At 24.1% G+C, this 17528-nt stretch overlaps 1 protein-coding gene across 1 annotated transcript; it reads right to left on the minus strand.

Moving 5' to 3' along the window:
* Positions 1–720: 720 nt before the first annotated feature.
* LOC129608058 (uncharacterized) lies at positions 721–15295 on the minus strand. Its single transcript, XM_055519369.1, has 5 exons — positions 14984–15295; positions 14198–14389; positions 1483–1629; positions 1087–1251; positions 721–918 (listed from the first exon to the last, which is right to left on the minus strand). Exons 2-5 carry the CDS (start codon positions 14343–14345, stop codon positions 851–853), a joined length of 528 nt encoding a protein of 175 aa, XP_055375344.1. The 5' UTR covers positions 14346–14389; positions 14984–15295; the 3' UTR covers positions 721–850.
* Positions 15296–17528: the final 2233 nt, after the last annotated feature.

A 17528-nucleotide genomic window follows, 5' to 3' on the forward strand; every position in this document is an offset into this window, starting at 1 on the left:
TTTTTTTACAAGAATTTTTAAATTTATTTTAGAGTGATACTCTAGAATTACTGAATGATTATTCTACTATGCTTAGATACCCTGTAGATTTCCATTTTATGTTGATTTCAAATGATTGATTTAAATTATAACACGAAATTCTTAAATATAAATAGGTAGGGTGTCTACCAAAATCCAATCTTTTTCGTGTCAAGTTTACATTCTAGTTTTTACTAAGTATTTCGATAAACAAAATTGTTTTCTATAAAATCAGAATCTTATGTCGAACAATTATAAAGAAATTATTATAACAATAGCGGCCTAGAAACCTTACCAGTTGCAAAAATTTAATAATTTTTGATAATATTTATTAAGGAATTTTTAAATGGCTTTGATAAAAATAATATGTGAATTTGACATCGATTCTGTTTAATATTAGCAAATATTATCGAAGGGCTTCTTAAATTAAAAAAAAATAAGATGACAATTTAAACAAGAATAAAATATTTATTTTCCAAAGAATAACTGAAAAGCCTAAAGTATATTAAAATTAAATCAAAAAATATTTATAATTAATTTCCTAGAAATAAGTTTTAAAATTGTTTTTATATTTTGCCTCCTTTATATCTATATTTGAGTGATGAAACTGACTCATGTTGGTTGCACATATCTTTTTAGTTTTTTTTTTCTTTTTTTTTTAATTTTTTTAATTAATAATGTATAATTTTGTGAAGAGTCCACTTTATTTATATTATTTGTTAATTTTATTTTAATTTTAAACATAAATTTCTATAAAATATATAATAATTATAATGACGATAAACACATATACATTATGTAAATGATTCAGGTGATATATTAAAGGTGAAATTTATCTGCATTTAAAAATGATAGCAATTACAGTTAATAGTAAGGCGTAGCTGTGTCCGATTGTGATACCTAAAATAAATTCAATTAATTTTTATTTTTAAACAATTTAATCTATAGGAAGGCAACAAATTATAATATTTTGAATTTTGTCACTCAATTAATTTAGAATATTGAATAATTTGAATTTTAACATGTATAACACATGTTAAAACTCAATGCTACACTATATTATTATACCTTTACTACATGTGTTATCCTCTTTATTCTCATAATGATCATTATCTTCATCACATCTGCATATTTTATATGTTGTTGCGTTATTACTGTTGAATGGAATCTTCACTTCTTCACATACCATAAACTCATCACAATCAAATACTTGTTTGCACATATGATAGAGTCCTTGAAAAATTGAATATAAATTTGAGATTAAATTCGGGTGGTATTTCAGATAATTTCAGTAATTTCAATTCATATGACATTAAAGACCTTAATGTTCATTAAATTTAAAAATTTCATCTGCATCGTTATATTATTTAATTTATGAATTTATTAAAAAAAATTAATAAATTCATAATCGTCTTATATTTTATACACATAATCGTCTTATATTTCTTTTAATACATATTTCACCTTTTTTATTAGCTGAACATTTTCCATTCACAGGGGCTAAATTATCACCGCAAACACATCTTAATTTTCCATCATTTAAATCTTTTACACAACTTGTTCCTTCCATTGTCAAGCAATCTGCATGTGTATTACATTCTCGTCCTTTAGCTAAAACAAAAAAAATATTAATTTTTTTTTATTAATTTCACTTTAAATTTGATATTTTATATAAAATATGTATGTATGTATACATAATTTAAAAATATTTAAGATTTTTAATTTGTTTGTTTATTGAAGAGATAATTGAAGCTGTCAATGTATTGTTATACGTAATTTAATTTCAATTATAGATGGCGATTGTGGTGTCTGGAAGGTAAGTGATAACCGATGACAAGCCACATAATGTAAATAATAAAGCAGACCACAGATATGACAGGCAATTTTTTTTTGTTTTCTAAAAACGCATGTATTTATTTCTGAACGGCAATTAAAGTCAAAATATTTAGATATCCAACACGATATTTCGAATAACCCCGTTGTTATCACAAAAATTTTAAGATATGACTTCTAAACCCCTGACTTCGGCCCTGATCGAAGCTGATATACAGATTTCAATTTGAATAAACAAGGCAGGTTTCCTTGAAATTGATTAAATTATATGACTATCCGGATAATATCGTTAATTGGAGATGGCTTTAATGAAATTTTAAAAGTCACAAATTTCTTTACGTATACATAATTTGTAACTAAAAAGGAGAAGCTTGTATTACGAGGCCGAATATTTGAACGAAATTCTTTTTAAAGGATTACATAATAAAATTTTGTATTATCTTTTAACCCTTAACTACCGAACTCTTTTTTGCTACATAAGATTTCGTAACTTTTGCCAGCTTTAAGATTTTGAAACGGGAAAGTTGAAAATTTTTTTTTTTTTGGAACGCATATTGCCACCATTAAAATATTTTTAACTGCCCAGAATTTCGTGCATAATAGTCAAATGAACTTAATATTTTCTAAAAAGACAATTTCACGGTAAATGCAAATTATCTTTTCGAATATTTTTATTGCTCCTTTTTCAAAATATAAATATATATTTTTGCAAGGATCCTTATATTATTTTATTAAATAAATAGTAGATGTAATTTTATTATATATATATACAGTATATAAATATGTATATATTGTACATGTTCTTGTATTGTATTCTTGCATGCAAATGATAGAGGGCAACACTATATTTTTATATTTCAAACAAAAAAAAAAATATTCCACTGTCCTTAATAGTGACATATCATATTATTTTAACTTGTATTTCATTTACATATTTCGTTCTTTATTTTTATTTTTTTAACAAAATATAAGTGAGAGTTATTTTTGTATATATGTATATACATACAATATTGAAGAAAACCTTAATTTCTTTATACAAGTTAAAAATTAAATTACAAGTATGTATGCTGTTTGTTTTCATTGTTGGTATTATTAACTTATAATATGTATGTGTACATTAAATACGTATATTGTACATAATTACCGATTGCATTGCATGCAATAAGGGTGGTGATGTGATGGCACCAAATTTTGGATATCGACTTTTCGGAGGGAATGCTCTTCCCCATAGTAGGGAAGCGCAAATAACTAATTTTAAAGGAATATTGATCTGTGTGTACAGGCGTTTATCTCAAGTTCTGCTGAACCGATTTTGATAAAATTTTATATATATGAGTTTATTTCTCATACTTCTTGAAATTTAATATTTTTGTTTTAAATTAATTGCCGAAACTAATTGCCGAACTTTACATAGAATTCGAATAGCATAAAGCGAAACTCTATTCTAAGAGCCAAATTTAAATTTTTTGAGAAATGTTAACTAAAAGCTTTCTTGTGTTCGTAAATTTGTAAAGAAGTGTTTAAACTAAACCATAAACATTGCGATCGGTTATATACTGACTATATCAGATTTTTATATGATGTAATCACTGTACTAGAAAAGAAAACTATAAAAACAAAATTTTAGCAGAAATATATAACCCTAATAATATACAAATATGTATATATGTACATATATAGTACCTATATTATGTGTATATGTAATTTAAAAAGTGAAAATAGATTTAATATATAGTTTAACCTTTGCAATTGTGTCCAAAATAGCACCTAAATACATATAGACATACATACATATATACACATAATATAAATGAAAATTTATAGAAAAGGTAACTAATAATTAATTCAAGGATCTTAGATATTTTCACTACAAGGCAACTCTTTTATACAACTACATAAATATATCATATGGAATAATGTGGTACTCACGATTCACCATACATGTAAGTTTACATACATTTGAACATATTTAAAATAAAAGTACCTAACATAATTAAGTGCTTGTACAAGTATTTTTGATTTTGAGGATTTTTTGTTTTGTTTTATTTCTATATATAAGTCTAGAGGTTATATACCTTGAAGAATATGTAAATTAGATTTTTCTTTATGGTATTTTATATTATATGGATGTACCTACATATTGTATCCAAGTATTTAAGCTATTATATAGCTAAATTAAAATATAATATACCGGCTTTATTAACATTTTAAGTAATTTACCTACACATATTTGTACACACATGTGTCCTTATATAAGTTAAAAATTAAAGTGCAATAGGTCATTATTTAAATAGGTTTAGTATACTCATTCACTTAAATGTATTTTATAGGCCAGTGTTTTTTTCTCATTTTTTTTTTTTTAAATTACTTAAAATATTGTCGTGAAGTTTTTCACATTAAAATATTTTTGAATAATTTTTTTGTGTTTTTTAATTTTTATAGGAAGGAAGTAAAAGTCATCAACAACGATTTTTGAATAAGCATTTTAAAGCACTTATATTTATAGACTTTCTAAGTTCTAATGTACACAATAATTCATTTATATTTGAATAAACTTAGGTACATATGTATATATGTAAGTATGTGGGTACACATAAATTTGAAATCCTTTAAATTTATTTCTTTGTTTATTAAATGTTTTGTTAATTTACTTAGTAAAATAGAAATGCAGATGCAAGCTAAAGAATTTTTTTTTTGTTTTTTAATAAATAAATTTGATTTTACTATATAGAATTTTTAAAATATTAGAATTTTTGTCTAGATTACATTAGTATATTAATGTGCAATATATAGAATTTCATATACATACAATATTTTTTATTATTTCATATAATAAAATGTGAATTTTTGTAAAATTACTGCTGGAATTACTGAATTGGAGGAATAGCAGTTAATATATATTATTCTACATTTTGGAAGCCACATTCGAAAATGTAAAATAGAGAAAAGAAGCCACCATTAATTTGCAGTTCAATTATTTTTTTTCATTTTAAATCGACGTGGCATTGCAAATTAAGAATTTCCATTTAGAGTTCAGAAAAATGAAAAAATTCCGTAATTTTTCTCTCATTCTTTTGATATAATTATTAAATCGAAAATCAAATTCTTTTGCTCCAATTTCCAACATAATATATGCATATTTTTTGACATTTTTATCAGCACAGTAAAAATTGTTGAGGGTTTATTGTATAGTATGTAGCATAATTTTTAATTAATTGGTTTTTGCACTCAAATATAATTTTAACTTAAATAATATAGGACCATTGTCTGATTGGCGAATATGCAAGGAGAATGGGCCGCCCCGAAAATGATCTTTGTAGGAGTTGCTGTGACGAGGGGGAGGAAGAAACGGTGACCCACCTTCTTTGCTCATGTCCGGCACTGGCGAACTCCAGGCAGAGATTCCTTGGGTCTTACTTCTTTGGGGATGCTCCTGACTTAGCGAATGTAAGCGGTAGGAATTTGAACTGATTTTTGAACTGGTTCGGGCTGGTTCAAATGAAGAGCGGGAGGGAAGGGATCCGGTGGTACCACAACGGACCTAGTTGACCTATGTATACCCTTCGGGGAGCCGCGACAACCTAACCTTACCTAACCTAAATAATATATACATTTATAGCTCATCAATAAATTATTAATATTAATTCGATTAAACAAAATATTTTTATATAATAATTTTAATGAGATTATTGATTATTTGAGCTTTGAGTCGCACATAGTGTGTGCAAAAGCTCAAAAATTTTCTATAATACAAACATGGAGCCACAAATTTATGAGGTCCGCTGAATATTATTTAATGAGCAGCAGGTATATTGCTATATGAATTACTTTTCTGCTTTAAAAGGATTTTAACTAATGTAATGTAATGTGTTCAACTACAAATTTACTACCTTTTTTTCTGAGTAAAACAAAAGCAAATTTTTTACTTTAAAATTTTAAAATATTTATTTACTTCGTGTTTTATTACTGCATTACAACAACATCATGGAATCATTATCATAGTAATTATTTTTAAAAAAATATTTTATAATCAAGATTTTTTTTTTTAAAATATCGTGAAAGAAAAAATTGCAATTGCGCCTGGAATGTTATTTACCAAATTATTTATATTAAAATATGAAAAAATGCAGTAACATTAAATATTGTAATAATGTATGTATGTATGCCTGAATATAAACAAAAGAGTTATGTTTCACCTTGCCAATTTTATTTATTTAATATTTATTTTTTGAAAAATGAAATTATTATAGTTATTAAACTTGTGTAATTAATATGAAATTGCAATTTTAAAAATAAATTAAATAATTATGGTCTGAAAGGAAATTGAGAACTATTTTTGGTTTTATAAAAATTTTTCTTTTATTCTTAGTAGTTTTCAAGTTAGTAAGTAATTAAGTAAATGTAAAATTTTGTAAAGAATTTTACATTATGCATATGCCTTAATGTGTGACTAATGAACAATTTTGATACAAATATTGGCGTCGTATTTTATGAATAAAATAATTATGTTTGTTTTCTTAAAAAACGTAGTATAAAAAAGTGTATCAAAATATACTTGCACAATTTATTTCGATCAACTGGATCCAAAGCTTCAAAATTAGAAAATTTCTTTTCGATTAACTAATAAATTACAAAAGTCATAGGACTCTTTTGTAGTTCCTCTTCTCTAAATAAAATTAAGACGATCTATGTACATATATTTGAATAATTTTGTCATTATTATCTAATATTGCATAAACTTGGGATAAATTTTTATAAATAAATAATGTTTTAATAAAATTTGGTAGATACAAACATTTAAACATTTTACGCTTTATTTAAAGGACCATTTAAAATAACACTTTATTTACATAGGATTAATTCAATAAGCTGACACGATACATAGAAGAATAATATTTCCCGACCTTTCCAATACAATTCCAATATATACCTATGATTTTTAATATAAATCTATGACGTGTAATACAAGTACATCCTGTAACAAAAATTGAATACAAAATTATATATTGTTTAAAAATTGTACTCGTTCGTCAGTCTTAAACATAATCTATATAATATTATACGCCTATAAATATGTAGACTGATATTTATAACCTCGACATTCACTACAAAAAAAAAAAAAAACAAAATCTAACCTTTAACAGAGTTAGATTACTTTGTTCTATAAATTATTACAATATTTTCTATATAAATGATGATTGTGCATAATTTTCTTAATTAGCTTTTATTTCCAATTTTTATTTTTTTCTTCAAATATGGTGTAATTTATATTTAAAAGTTAGGGTTTCATTACAGGTTTTATGTAATAAGTAAATTTTGATGCGCTATTGATAATGACAAAAATTATTAATTTTTGTCGCTAGGATACTTTTTAATATTAAATTTTTTCTTTTCCCTTTTGTTCCATGCATTTTGTTCTCAAGCCCCCTACTTGTACCTCTTCAATTGGGTTATGAGAAAGAAGATTTTTGAAAATTGGATTTTTTTTAAATTGTAAGGTACCCTGAGTGCAATTCATTATTAAAACTAAAATTTATTATAGAGAAATCTAAAAAAATTGCATTTCTTATCGAAATATTTTTAAAAATTTTCTACAATACGAGTAATGGAGGAATAATTTTTATATGGAAGCTAAATTGAATTGAGTGGATTTAAATTTCATAATTAAAAACATTTTAATTCCATTATTTTTCATTTTAAATTTAATTTTAATCTCATTTTTAAATTTTCTAATAATTATTGTTTATAAACATGAAATACATTTTTTATTGTTTTTAAAATCATTGTAAAATTAAGCTGAGAACAAATTATTTTATTTAATTTTTGTTCTACATCTGTACATACATCCATACAATACATTTAATTGGATATTTTTATTTCAATAAATTTTCACTCACTTTTTGATTTTATTTTCACTTCAATTTATATAAGGTCAGGATATATGTACTCGTATGTATAAGCTAACCTTCATAGTATTACAGTTGAATTTATCCTTAACATTTTTAAAATTTATTTCAATTTTAAAAATACTTATCTGTTGAAGAATTAATGTGTAATATATAATATGTTGTATATGCATATATGTACATAGGTGGAGCGGTTCATAAAGAGTGGAAGGAGGTGAATTTTATGTAAATGTTCTATAAAAGGTAAATATATGTATATAACAGTTAGGGCGAATTACATATAGCAAACAATATAGAACATTAAAATTTTATTATAAAAGCTTGTGTTAGCTTATTCAAGTTAGTTGGTTTTTATATGCTCATATTTTTAATATATAGATGCTACTAATTTTGTTAAATACCGTTAAAAAATAGTTAAATATCTGTTATACATGAAAAGCAACAGTATGTTTCTATTCAAATATCTTCCGTTACTTTATATTTTTCCTGTTCTATTTTAACAATGCTATATAACATTAACATATATTAGATATACGAGCATACTTCGGTAAACATACGGACAAACGAGCTCGCAATTATACAAATATATTATTATTATCTTTTTGTGTTATACATGTACCTGTACACACAGTATTACAAATACTTAGTACGCACTAAATAATTATTATTATGTCTTAAGGTGGTGCTAAAAATACATTTAAAATAGTAATTATTATATAAATTTTATTTTTAAAATAAAAAAATTTCAGTTTTTCTAAAAACAGTAGGGGTGAATATTAATTTATATTTATAAATCATTTATAAATATAGTGATAATTAATACTTATAACACTTTCTGATAATAAAGTACATAAAATAATATTATTGTTTGGAGGCGTAATAAGTTTTAATTAAAATTATACCCAAATTATATGTGGTAATTTTAAATAATATTGATTAATTCAAAAATAGTATAATTTGTTGATAATTAGTTGAATGGATAACCAATTGAATGGTTGCTAGACAGTTACAGTATTGTGTTCTACAGTGTTGTATTTTTTCTTTTAAATTTTTTTATTAATTTAAGACAATTTTTTATAAAACATATTTTTAGGTTTGTACATTCAATATACTAAATTAATCTCTGTATTAAGTGGTTCAATATTTTAATAATTACCCAAGACTATATTAAAATTAATTGAAGAGAGGAGGCGCAAAATTCAACAAAATTGAACTATGCCTTTATGTAAATATTGCAAAATTACTTTCGTTTTTCAACGATGCTGCTAAAGAGTATTATAACTGAGTTGCTTTGTATAATAAGTTGTTCTGTGAGCTAGTTTTTCTGTAAAGCGGCAGTCTAAAATCGCAAAAGAAATGCGATCTAAAGAACATTCGCATTCTCCGTGCCAAAGCTGGGCATGAGCACAGGAAATGAGCCATCGTTTTCTCCTCTTCCTCGTCACGGCGCCCCTTCCTCCTGGTGTGTTCGCCAATCAGACAGTGCATAGTTATAACTTCTATCACAGCTCCAATGTTACATCGACGGGCAGGTAATAGATTTGTATATAGTTTATTCTAGGCTTTTCATTGATTACAGGGTATTTGGAGTTTTAGTATAGCTTTTAGCTACTAGTATGAAGTAAGATATTGAAAATATATGCGATTTATTTCAAAATTTAATATTAATTACAATTAAATATCATAATAATGTTGGCCTCAATATTCGATATGAGGAATATTTTCATGTCTGCTTGAGTAACCTAAGGTTTATAGGTATCCAAAATCGAAATATAAAATTATATTTTTTATTTTAAATTAAAATGTCTTTTGAATTTTCACAGAGATTAACTCCATAAACCAGACACCGTAAATATTTTCAAATGAAAGAGTCTTTCTTCTTTATAATATAATGAAACATGGCAGAGCTAGATATTATTCTAGTTTTCTATCCAATACCTCTAATCCACCCCAAATAATACTACTCATTTATATTAGTTAACTCCAGTGATTATGTATACACGTGATTATGTATATTATGATATTTTGAACATACTTTCAAACTGTATGCGACTCCCGAATATAAATGAGTTCTATACTAGACGTTCATTTGAATTTAAGTCAATTTTTCTAATAAAAATAAAAACCCAATCTAATCTATTGGTGAGTACTTATATAGTATAATAGAATCTTAATTTTTTTTCAAAATTCAAATGCTAATTTGCTTTCATATCAGGAATATAATAATACAAATGTGAATTCAAGTGGCATATAATGGATCCAATTTTATGGAATTATTATTACCAATTATATTAATGTCAGCGGGAAATTATATGAAAAAATTTTCTTTTCTTATAAAGAATATTATGATAGTCATTAGTTTTAAGCGTATTATGTTTTTATATTTAATATTTATTTACTATTAATATATTATTGTATATTTTGAGAACACGAATATTGATTAAATATTATAAAGGATTTTTATATGGCCAGCAGTTTTTTTTATAGCTACTCTGATTATATACCCATAAAAAAGGTTTCTTAACAAAAAAAAACGCTAAATAAGTGTTAACCATTTGTAAAACCTAAATCTATACTTATTAATCTAAAATGTTAAAGTATGTACAGGTGTACTTTACTTTGCTTATAAATAAAATATACACACAATTATATTAAACCTGTTAAACCTATGTGTCAAGGACGCAATTAATAAAAGAAACCATTTATTATGGAGAGAGACTCAGTACGAAAAAAAAAAATATGAAAAGAAAAGATGACGTTGAATAAAATTGCGGATCATGAAGCCGATGGCAAATAGAAATTCTTTTACTTTTCTCTATATACAAAATTTTGGTTTCAAATATTTACCACAATCAATGAATATTTTAACCGCAATAGCAAAAAAAATTATATTAGAATTTTTATGTTGAGATTTTGCTTACATGCTGTTTACGATGGACTTTGAACTGAGACGTTTTGCAATATACGTTCCAATTTTTTTTTATTTAATTTTTGTTTGCAATTAAATTTAATTTCAGTTCGTAATCGAAAACTTTATTTCCAATCAACAGTCAAGTGCAATTGCAAAAAAATTATAATTCAATTTTAAAATTTATTTAACTATTAACCCTTAAGTAGACGGCTGCACTTTTCAATTTAATTTTTTTTCAAATTTATTCTAGAAAAATTTAAATTATTGTTGTGAAAAATAAAAAGTAATGTTAAACTTTTAATGTTGGATGCTTCTTTTTTCTACTCTAACTTGCTATACTTGAAAAACTGGTCTCTGTAGTTGCCATATTCTATAGCAAATCTGTAGTAACTATGCAGCACCATCTGTAGTAATTATGTAACAGAATTTAGAAACATTCTCTATGTTGTTGTTATTTATTTTGAAGTGATATGTATTGGGCGCTTTTGTTTATATTTATTCGGAGAGCTCCTTGTTATTTAATTTTTCTTGAATGCAAATTTATTTAACACTCGCTTCCAGCTGTATTGGTTCTCGTAAGCGTCCTTGGTGAAATACTGGAATGGAATATGCTGCATTTTCATAAAACACTTAGTTTTATTGTTTTTCGGAAATTTCTACATATATTTAGCAGCATCATTATATTTTCGCTTTAATCGCGCCGTTAATTCTCTCGTATTAAACGTGTAATACAGCGGCCAATTCCATTCGACGTCTTATAATCTGGGTAATTGCATCTTATTCTGATAATCTGGGTAAATGTAATTGCAAGATCATCTTATAATCTGGGTAATTGTATTGTTAAATAGTGATAATTAATTTAAAACCTCGATTATTTAAATCAAATTCCATGAACTCTTATAAATGGGGTAATAATATTATTGAATTTTTAAAAAATTATTAAGTTCGACATTGATATACTAAATGGTTAGTCTCTTAAAATGCAACTTAATAATTAAATTTTTATATGCTAAAAATATACCGGTTATGTAATATTTTAAATAACCAATATACACCATCTTGTGGTTTTGAAAGTAATTAAAATTTCAAATTAATTTTTTATTTCAGTTGCAAAGAAAGTAATTATTTTATAAGTATAAAAAATATCAATATAATTTTAATTTGAATAAATAAATAAATTATATATAAAATAACTTGTAACAAAATAGTTAATTTAAAAAAATATATTTAAAATAAGGTAAAAATAATGTTGTAACGGTTCATGAAATGTGTATTAATTATGCAATATTTGTTAAATGAATTTTACATCACTCAATTTACATCATTTGTTTATTTAATTTTGTTGCACAGGAAATTTATTCAGAATTAAATGCAAGCAGCATGACAACTTCTTTAAGTGATTATGTGAAATTATGGAAGACAAAAATAGAGAGAAAAAATATAGTATTTTACTCAAAATAAAAATTTTCCATGATGTCGTGAGAAAATATTTGAAATCGTGAGAAAAAATTAGAGAAATAAATTAAGAAATCTTATCAGGCAAAGTTGTTTATATTTAACACTAGACACAAAATATCTAATTTTTATTATTAATAAGTTATTGAACATATTAAATAGAGATTCAGTGCAGTTAATGTCATCGAGAGCTCCTATTGTTATAGGCTAAAAGTTAAATTATCAAGCATTTTCAGTGGTGCACGGTTCAATTATTGTGCTATTTATATAGTTCGAATATCCAAAAAAAAAAAATAGAGATTGAACTTCAGGAAAAACTTATTTATAAGTTTCACTCTTCTAATACTATGCTACGGATTTTATTATATAGTTTTACAACTGTCCGATTGCACAATAATTCAAAAATTAAAAATAGAACCACCATCAAACTTGTTTTTTTTTGAGCAATGTATAATTAAACCAATACTGACAAGGGGTTCGGATTGCTGCCATGCAACTAAAGTAGAGTATTTTAAATACATATTTAAAAACTAAAAATAAAAGAATTCATATAGGATATTGTAAAATTATATACCCGGTTATTTCTTATTACAAAAGTTTAAATGGAATGACTGTGTTGGTTTTTCGACAATGTGCCTTGATACCAATGTATATTTATGACAGTCACATATTATACTGAAATATAATCAAATCACACAATTTTTTGGTCGAATAATTAATACTACTTATGTTCTCCATATGTGTTAGCACGATGAGGTTAAAGGAAAAAAGAAAAAGCATGACTTAAATTTTTTTTTAATTATTTTTTAATTAAAATTAAAAACCGGTGTGGTAAGTTTGTTAAAACGTTAATCACCATTATGATTGATTTATATAATTGATATTATACGAATGGGGTACTCAAACCACAACAGAAGTTCTGCATAGCAGCTACTCAAACCCAATTTTAAAGAAATGAAAAAATAATAAAGCTATTCAAATATATTTAAGAAGTTTTTGCGAAATGGCTTGACAAATTCCCATAAAACTTTAAAAGCTTATTTTAAATATTTCAAAAACCAGTTTTTGATATTAAATTGTCAAGGTGTTCGGTAAAACTCAGTCGTTTAAAATCAATATAAATGTTTTTACTTGATTTTACTTCATTTTTCTTTTACACTGTAATATGCAAAAGGTTGAAACTTTTACTTATATTGATTAGAAGGAAATTTTCGGCATTTCTTTCATGTTTAAGCAGTGAAGTAATGGTAAATCGTTGTCAGCGTAAAAATTTTAAATTTTTAATTTTTGTCTTCATCCTAAAAGCATGCAATAGACAACAATATTATATCATGTAAATAAAAAATTCTCTTAAAAAAACGTTTAGTTACATAATGGAAAATTGGAGCGAAATGGGCTATTTTTCAAAAAATTAATTTAATCTCAATTTATTTATTTTATGAATCTGTTAATCTAAAAAGGAATTTACATATAATTATGAAAAATAACGTATTTTGAGAGGTTATTCTCTCTTCTTTCTAAGAAACTGTGAAATTTTTATTTTCTTGAACAATTTGATACTTAATTCTGTAATACTTAATTCTTATTGTACCAATTTTTAAATAAATCCTACCTAATTATCCCATTACATTAAAAATTTTATAAAATTCTCGAATTTTTTAAATTTTTATTTTCAAAAACACCATTATTTTTATATCATGTCTTAAGTCAAGACGCCATTTATAAGTGAAAAAAAAAATACTAGCAAAAATATCCAAAGATAAAACCAAAATGCTATTTGGACATTTCTTAAAAATTTGAAAGAAATAAAAAAAAAATGGTTACAAAATTTCATGATTTCCGTAGGATCTTGGAAAAAAGGAAAAAAGAGAACGGAAATGAAATTATATTTTCTATAAAACCATAAAAACGATAAAACAATATTTCATTATAAAACGGATAGTCATCATTTTTTAAATTTTTTAATTTTTTGTTTTTTTGGAAATTTATTCAAACGTTCTCAAATTCTTATAGTCTTATGGCAATATCAAATAATGTCGAATAAAATGTTTACAAATATTATGTAAGAACTTACCAGCTGGTGGTTGCGTCGGCTGTTGTAAATTTGGATTTGTTTTACCAAATGTTGTTAGAGCCGTAGAACTAACACCAAAAAGTACTATAAAAACCACAAATAACATTGTTAAACTTCCACATTGTGTAAATCTTTTTAGAGGTTGCATTTTTTCACTTTAATTTCTTTTACTGTTATTCTTCCTTATATTTTCTTAAATAATAATTTTCAAATAAATAAATTATTTTAATAAAGAATTTTTTATTTTGTGCTTTTAAATTAAAATTTAATATTATTATTTTTTTAATTTCTCGAATCTCTTATTATATTTCAAATGTTAAGTTTAAAAAAAACTCCAATATATCCCTGGATATCTTTACAAAAAAAAAACAACAAGACAAAACAAAATCAAATTGCAAATTAAAATTCCAAAGAGTCCGCCAAATTATTGTTATAGAAAAATTACGACTTGATTTGTTTAACAGCTAAACACCTTTTAAAAAAGAATTCTTTTAATTTGATTTACTACTTGTTTTTTTAAAAAAGAAAATACAACAATAAACAAAAAAAAAAAAAACAAATACAATCAGAAGAAAAAATCTTAACCCAATACTCAGATTTGTACACCTTTTAAATCAAAGTTAAATTTTAACAAGTTATAAGTAGGTAAGTTAAAAAACTAAAAAAAAAAAAGAAAAGTTAAAGAAGTTATGAAGAGCGCATGTTGAAAGTTTTGCATACTCTTATAATAAATAAAAATAATATTGGATAATCCATTGTATATTGTTTAAATAATAAAATATTCACATTTTTATATATTGCAGAGCTAGACACTATCGAAATACAGAGCCGGAAATCACAGTATAGAATCCTGTTCCCCGTAGATTTATTTTACGTTCTATATACTTGAAAGTTAATAAATTTTTAATTTATTTCTCAAAAATTGCATTTATCATATTATACATTCGTGTTTGCATAAAGTCCGGACGTAACTAAATAAAAATTAAAACTGCTTGTTGATAAAAAAGAAAATCTTAATTAAATTTTTTACATCTGGGTCTCAAATTTCAATGATAATTTCATTTATAAGAAAAAAAAAATTAATTAAATAATAATTTATTTAAAATAACGGAGCACCGGGTTGCCGTTTCTGATTTTTTTTTGCTTTTGTTTCATAATTAATTCTTATAATATATTCAAAACATATAAAAAATAAAACTTGTTTTTGCAAAAATTGAAGCTTTATTTAATTATTTGCTTAGCTTAACGCAGAATACAATATGTTTCAATTATAATTCACTTGTTTTTATATTAGTAGTCTTATAATTATTTTTAACGAGAATATACAAAAACATTTTCAACTTTCTACTGTCAAATATTGTTATGAATTTTCTCTTAGATGACAAGATTTAAATGACTGAAACTTTTACAGTTCGTGGGCGTTACTAGATATTATTCTTTGAAAATATTCACGTAAAATCAAATAAGCGAATATTATAACACAATAAAAACGGCTTCAACAATTTAAAATGTATTTCTTTAGTTTCAGCCATAACATACACGGAAAAAAAAAATTTACAAGAAGTTAACAATATAAACTATGTTATGGCTGAAACTACTTGGCATTGCTGATCGGTAGTAAACTTAAATATCAAAGAAAACTGTTTAAAAAAAAAAAACTCTTTACACAATATACTCATCATTCATGCTATTCCACACAGTTTATTTTAACCCTCAATAATATGAAGTTGAGCGAATAAAAAAATATTACAAAAATTGGATATCATGCACTATAAAACTAATTCAAACTATGTATATTCATTTTCTTCCAAGCTACAAATTCCGTTGTGTCCTATAAATTTTGAAATTATTCACAGACATAGCCATCTCAGTCTGGATAACATTTGCAGACGCGTGACCTATTTTTAACGGCTTTCAAAATAATTATACTATTCAAAATTAAGCATAACTTCATATTGAATAGAATGATTAATATTCACGTTTATAATACCAGAAACAAATTTAATTTTTATTTAATTTTGTTCAGAACAATTCAACAACAATATAATTTTTTATTTAAATGCTTAAAATTTTTTAATGATCTTCCAGCTAAAATCATTTCCAATTAGCCATTTCGATACGTTAGAGATCCTAATATAATTTGGAAAAATATAGTAGGCAAATATTATTGCTAGATAACGGCATTTTATTATTGAATTGTAAACGCGCCGCGCTTTGCATGGCCCATACAATTTTGTTTGTTAACATCTGCAATTATTGGTTTGATTTATTTTTATTTAATGTATATTGTGTGTTCTAAGGTCAAAAAATTTCACTATATAGCGAAAATTTACAAGTAGGTATATAAATAAAAATTAAAATAATAAATGTACACATAGAAATAAAATTAAGAAAAAACAACAAAAAAACTAAAATAATATTTTTTATAACAACTATTATTAACAAAGTCCGTTCAAATTACTGAACTAAATTTAAAATTTTAGCCTTTTTTTTATTACCTTACTGTTATTAATGCGTTAACTCACCTATAAATATATGAAAGAGTTTTTTTTTTAATTCTAATTAATTATGCATTCAATTTAACTAATAAATTATATGAGAATAAAAGTGAAATTCTAATCAAAAATAATTTTTTTGTTTTTTTTTATTAATAACAATAATTTCTAAATAAAAAAATTTTATTTTTAATTTTTTTTTTTTTGCTGAACAATAATCAAAAGATTGTGTTCAAAATAAATTTTTTTTTGCTTTCTTAGTAAATTTATCTCATAATTAATTTATTTGCTGAATATTACCAATATAATTTCGGATTGGTTGTTGTTCATATTTTAAGGATGAATATTATTCAAATATTAAAAAAAAATTAACATGCAACTCCAATTTTAATTCAAATCTAGAGCTATGTAGCTATTTTATATTATGTAAATGAGATTGAAATTAGAATAAAATTATTTTTTACATCATAACATAAAAAAAAAAATGAATATTAAATGAATGAAACTAAACCTGTAAATATAATTTTTAATATTAAATTTTTAATTATTTAAATTTTAAATAAAATTTTATAATAATAAAAATTTAATTAAGTTTTTATCCTTAAAAATTCTTAAAGATTTTATTTTATTTCCGCCGCAATATATGCAATATTTAATTAAGTTTTAATGAACATTTGTAGTTATTTTTAATTTTAACCAGCGCAAACATAAAAAAATAATAGTTAATAAATTTAAATATAAAATCTAAATTTGAAAATTTCTTTCAAGTGGAGGGCATACTATAGTCTATACTAGTACGTGGCTGACAAATTTTTAAATGCAAGAATTATTATTTT

The sequence above is a fragment of the Condylostylus longicornis genome, unplaced genomic scaffold (genome assembly GCF_029603195.1).
Source record: "Condylostylus longicornis isolate FDR11 unplaced genomic scaffold, ASM2960319v2 ptg000030l, whole genome shotgun sequence".
Lineage (NCBI taxonomy): Eukaryota > Metazoa > Arthropoda > Insecta > Diptera > Dolichopodidae > Condylostylus > Condylostylus longicornis.

What these genes read in the sequence shown, in the direction of transcription:
- LOC129608058 (XM_055519369.1), bottom strand. Translation starts at nt 14,345, where the DNA reads ATGCAACCTCTAAAAAGATTTACACAATGTGGAAGTTTAACAATGTTA. An exon ending in GCCGACGCAACCACCAGCTG is followed by an intron (nt 1,630 to 14,197) that starts GTAAGTTCTTAC and finishes TTTTTGTTTTAG; the next exon opens with CTAAAGGACGAGAATGTAAT. An exon ending in GGATAACACATGTAGTAAAG is followed by an intron (nt 919 to 1,086) that starts GTATAATAATAT and finishes AATTTATTTTAG; the next exon opens with GTATCACAATCGGACACAGC.